Genomic DNA, 5,810 nt, shown 5'->3' on the forward strand with positions numbered 1-5,810 from the left:
ATAATATTGTTTAGATAGCTTTTTAAAACTTAGTAGGTGAATGTATTGTTTTATAAAACAGCTTGTTTGTATTTACTTTATTGTATCACTGTGATACTTTGCAAAGTCAAAAACAGAAAAAATCTGTAATGAAGTCACTACTTTTTTTGTCACAGCACTACGACCAGTTTTACTGTAAGCTATTGAATTGTTTTTTGTTTTTTTTTTACTTTTGCATCATATTTTAATTAACTGAGATTAACTTTTATAAGAAAGAGGGGTCAACAGCAGTGACATTTGGTTGAAACAATTATTTATTAACATTAAGTGCCTCCCTCACCTGAGATCTGTTGGTAATTCTCTATATTTAAATAAAACTACAAACTTACTAAGTTTTTATTTAGCAAAATAAACACTTAGTTTTTATTTTACTAAAAATAAAACTACGTTTTTATATAATAAGTTTTATTATTTATTTATTAAATTGAATCGTTTGTTTTTAATTAGTGTATTCAATAATTAAAACCGGAAATGAAACTGGCATATTGATAATTTAATTTGTAGTCCTATAGACATTTGTTACAGTTATACAATAAGATAATTTAAAATAACAAAACAAACATCTGAAAAAGCTCGTTTTAATGCAGGATTATGATCTTTTTGCTGATCATCAATAATAAAATAATAATAATTTTTAAAAAAAAAAACTTTTTTCAAACTCCAGTTTTTCCCCCGCCAGCTCAGAGGCGGGCTGACATGCTCCATCATCTTTCACTGATATTGTCGTTTCTCAACGTCACCATTTTGCACACAGTTCTTCCAGCATGTTTTTATATTTATATAATTACCGTTTCATAAGATTCGTCGAAGGCAAGTGGAGACAGATTCGCCTGTTTAGAAAAGGCTGAGCCCAGCAGCAGCAGCAGCAGGCTGGTTGGTCGGAGCGCACATGCTCAGTGGGATTATTATTGTTTTTTTTTTTTTTTTTTTTCGAGCGGAGGCTTTAAGAGCGCAGCCACTGCATGCAGACGGCAGCAGAGAGGCTGAGCCAGAGCTGAGAGAGAGCACACCCGGAGGAGGAGAGCTGCAGGAGGAGGAGAGCTGAAGCGGACCATCAGCTGCCAGATGAGCCATCCCTGACAGCTGCAGACCCGGCTCTATGCTGGGCACCCGCAGCCCCAGGCTGCTCCCGCTCCCATCTTCTCCTCAATAGACTCCTATTTTTTTATACACATTTTCCTACATTTTATTTTTTTATTTTTTCTACATTTGGTTTTCTAAAAGCATTTCCATTATGGTGCTGGGCAAAGTTAAGGCCCTGGCGGTCTACTTCGACTGCCTGAACGAGAACAACCTGCCCGTGTTCTCCGGGGGAGACCTGGTCTCCGGGCGGGTGGTGGTGGAGGTGACCGGGGATGTGCGGGTGAAGAGGCTGGACATCACCGCGCGGGGGCTCGCCAAAGTCCGGTGGACGGAGTCGAGAAACGCCGGGGCCAACACCGCTTACACCCAGAACTACACGGAGGAGGTGGACTACCTGCATCACTGCGACACCCTGATCGGAGAGGAGAGAGGTAAGAGCGATGATGATGATGATCAACGAAAACTTCTAAAACTTTAGGAATGCAGCGGGCGCAGTCCATCAGTCAGTGGTACTGATGCAACAGCTGATGCCCGAACTGCAGCTCCTCTGCTCGGTGTGTTCATAAACCGTTTCACCGCCGGCAGCAGCGGGACGGATGGAGGCTTTTAGTTTTATTTCTGTCCAATTAAACCTTCTGATCGCGACTTGTTTTTTCTTCCTTCTTTGTGGAGAGTTGCAGAAAACTGAAAAGTTGCAAACGCTTCGAATATACAATAAAAAGCGATCGAAAACACACACTGATCGTCAAGATTTTGAGTTTTAAACCAACTTTTCCTGAACGACACATGCGGAAAGGCGATTTTCACTGCTGACATCAATGATAAGGACAGATCTGGCTACTCCCTTTGTTAGAAGCGGTTCAAACCTGTTCAGAAACTGCCAGAGACAGGGGGAGGGGAGGGGAGAACCAGGCTGACTCTCAGTCTGAGTGCGTGTGTGTATGTATGTGTGTGTGTGTGTGTGGAGGGAATTATGCTTCAGCTGCTGCCTGTAAGCCTGCCTCCACTTTTCACAGTCTTGTTGTTCTGTTGCCTTGGTGATAAATAAAATAAGATGCAAAATAGACCGTTGGATGAAACCTTTATGGAAATACAAGCTGCACTTGTAACATGTACAGAGATGTGTTGACCTCTGACCCTGCAGCTTGACTGGACTCAGGCAGTGGACCATGTGAATGACCCTGGAGCATCCAAGGGCCCAATACAGCATCTAAAGAAATATTACTCTATCTCAACATCTGGAAATGTATCCGCTGTCAGTATTGATGGGAATAATTTAATATCTTGCTTAGCAAATTACAAAAACAATACGAATATCTTATTTTGTCCCCAACAGTTTTTCAGACTTCGAATATATTTGATGCAAACCCCACAAAAAGTTTCAATTCTGGCATTTGTTAATAAACACAAACAGAAACATGGTGTTTTTACTCTTTAACAAGTTTGAACAAAAAGATGATCAAACTGCATATGAAAAATCACTCGGTTGTTTTCCATCTGCCATCTTGAAAATAACCACTAGGTTATTCCATATTTATTTTTTATAATGCACAATGATAATACAATAGGATGGATTTAAAGGTTTTTTATTATTGTGTCTTGACACTTTTAGCTTATTTAAAGTAATTTATTCATTCAAATTGATAGCAATACATAAGCACACTTTATATAATTAAAATAACTCTCCTAAAACATATAAAACATTTTTAAAATGATCTGATTAAAAAAATAAGGTCATGTTCTCCAGTGTCTGCTGTTATTTTAAAAGAAGATGTTCAGATGAACACAAAGGAAAAACTCAGGAAAACAGGCCGGAAACAAACAACTTTATTGGCTGAAATAAAGCAGACATTAACAACAGTTTATGTTAACGGAGTGTTCGCGTGAGAACAGCAGGTCCACCTGAAGTTCATCTTTAGAGTAACAACACCCTTCCTCTCCTGCCTCACCCCTTCCTCCCCCTTCTCAGGCCACACACTGCACGGACTCCTCTCGTGTAGGCGGGTAGCTCGCAGCCAACTAGCCAATCAGCGCTCTTCCATTTTAATTCGTCTCACATGCTTGGCCAATAGGAGGCCGAGTTGCGATGAGCTCGTCGGAGTTTCCAGCTAGAGTAAGCTGCTCAGTCTGGTTCATACCGGTCTACTCCTGCTTGAGCTGCGCTGCCAGTGACTGGGTCCGCTCGCACGCCCGCACGCGCAGTAAACTCTCTCTCGCTCACACACACACACACACACATACGGAGGAAGTGTCTCGCGTCGCGCTCGCGCGCACATTGCAGAAATGCAGGATGAGGTGGCAGGAAGCGAGTAGCGGCGGGGTGGACTGAGAACTCTTACACAAACTGAACTGATAGATGACACCAGAAATGAGGAAGTGAGGAAGGTCACGATGACGTTTCTCCCTCTGAAGCTTTTCCTTTGACTGCTGTTCGCTTCGCTACACGTGTTGATAGCTTAGTTAGCACTCTGCGTGCTGAAATACAGCTGTAGGTTGTTCAACTAGGGACAAAGATAGTATAAAAAAAACCCTCAAATATATACTAAGTATACTACATAGTAATGTATAAATACAAATATGATTTATTTATACAAAAAACAAGATTTTGTAGTAGGCTAATAATTATTTTAGTAATAATAATTATATAAGTGAGAATAGGGACAAAATGGATTTTAATTTTCCCATAATTTTTTTTTGTTATTTCTCAACCTTATGTATGCAAATATGATAAATAATGTTTAGGAAATGTAAAGATGCTAAAGTACAGGCTTCCAGTTGCAACATTTTTTTTTAAATTACATTTTTAATCGACCTGACCCAGAACTTTGTCATCACCATCTGACAAAAATAAATAAAAAATAATTTTTATTGACCCTATTAGTGATATTTTTACTCATTTTACAGACAAATGCTTCTCAAGAAACAAAAGAAATATTGTTCTGATGCCCCCAATAATGCCTGATTTTTTTTTTTTTTTTACATTCTTTTCATTTCTGACAGTGTTGACAAAAACTAGGGACAAATTTCACTGGAGTTGGAAAATATATAAAAAATGATTTTTAATTCAATTTATTGATACCTCTATAATTATTTATATGACTACTTATACTTAATTGTCACAATATATAATTTTAGTATTTCTTTAATTATTTTAAACTATTGTTATGTATTAAGTTCTGCTCCTGGGCTTTTACAGGCATCATCCACCAACTACAATGTTTAAAATTAAAAAATATTCAGCAAACACCAGGAAAATATACATTGTTGTGCTCACATGACCCAGGTTAGTCAGATATTTGAAAAAATTATATTTTGTGTATATTTTATTCAAGTTTGGTGCTTTATCCATAGGACCTGTTTTGTCCCTATTCTCAAGAATCACTGTCATACAAGATTATAATATAAATAGTTATTAGAATAGAAATATTGTACTCACTATTGTGCAATTAAGTTAGATGATTTTTAAAAATGTCCAAATGTGCCTGTGTCTGAACTTTCAAAAACACAACAGACTATGTACAGTACAGTAACTCAGATGTGCAATAACAGAAATGTCATAAAAAATTCTTTAAAAAGAAAAAAGAAAAAAAAAACAATGCAAATGATTTTGCCAGCAAGCATGTAAACACAGTGGTGGGTACAGTTTAACAAGTAGCAAGTTTTAAAATATTACAGAAGTGCTACTCATTCCACAGGTTTTGAAGTGGTCAAAATTAATATTGTTATCAAAATCAAAGGTTAAATTTTTCATAAACGCAATATAGATACCACAACAGAGCTTGTATTTATTACTGGTTCTCAAATTTTGTGGCCTTCAAAACAGCAGTGAAAAAGACTCTCGACTCCAACTATCAGCTGAGTTTACATACAATCTTGGTATAACAACCACATAAACATTTCTGAACTCATTCTTGTGAGATATGAATTGCTTCATTATCCAAAGTGTGGGAATCAATGACTTATCAGATAATCTCACATAAAAACCAGCGGAAAAAGGCGTATTTTCTGGATTGCCCCCAACAGATATAAAACATTCCAGTCAAAATGGGGCAGAAAAAGGCTGCTTCTTTGTTTCATAACATGACTTTTCACATTTCCTACTGCCTTTCATTAGAGCAGTGCAATAAAAAAAGAGAATAGAAAAAAAAGATTAAACATGGACAAAACAAAACATTTATGAGAGCATAAGACTGGATGAAAATTTTCCTAAAGGAATTTTTTAAACCAACTTTTGGTTCATTTGGATTTGTTCTACAAAGATTTGTGAATTGTGTAAACCATAATGCTGTTTGGGATGTCAATCATTTTTGACTGGTTTAGAACAAACATTTGTTTACTGGTTTAGTTAAGGATCACCATTAGTCTCTAATATAGAGACTATTCTTCATGGGTTCCATGCCACAAGGTCATAATGTGTGGTGAATATAGTCATACTTTTTCAAACATTACAAATAAAAAAAAGATTTTATGATATGTCTTAAGACACAAACAAAAACCAAAACAAAAAATTCAAATTAATCATCTCAATTATTTTAACATTTTACAGACATTACAAAAGGACAACATAAAATACCTATAGCATTCCCTGTTGGGGGCCTGTCCGGGAATGCTAGGACGGCCTTAGAAAGCTGGGTGGAAGAAATAAAATAAAAAATTACACACACACACACACACACACACACACACAC

General features: G+C 37.1%; 1 protein-coding gene across 1 annotated transcript in view; it reads left to right on the forward strand.

Moving 5' to 3' along the window:
• Positions 1-842: 842 nt before the first annotated feature.
• The window catches only part of arrdc3b (arrestin domain containing 3b), an 18,864-nt gene continuing 13,896 nt past the window's right edge, over positions 843-5,810 (forward strand). The window contains exon 1 of the mRNA XM_015050074.1: positions 843-1,553. Coding sequence (XP_014905560.1) covers positions 1,274-1,553 — 280 coding nt within the window. The 5' untranslated portion in view covers positions 843-1,273. The remainder of the gene's footprint in view (positions 1,554-5,810) is intronic.

Source organism: Poecilia latipinna, unplaced genomic scaffold, assembly GCF_001443285.1.
Source record: "Poecilia latipinna isolate Pla-1442-1.1 unplaced genomic scaffold, P_latipinna-1.0 Scaffold974, whole genome shotgun sequence".
Classification (NCBI taxonomy): Eukaryota; Metazoa; Chordata; class Actinopteri; order Cyprinodontiformes; family Poeciliidae; genus Poecilia; species Poecilia latipinna.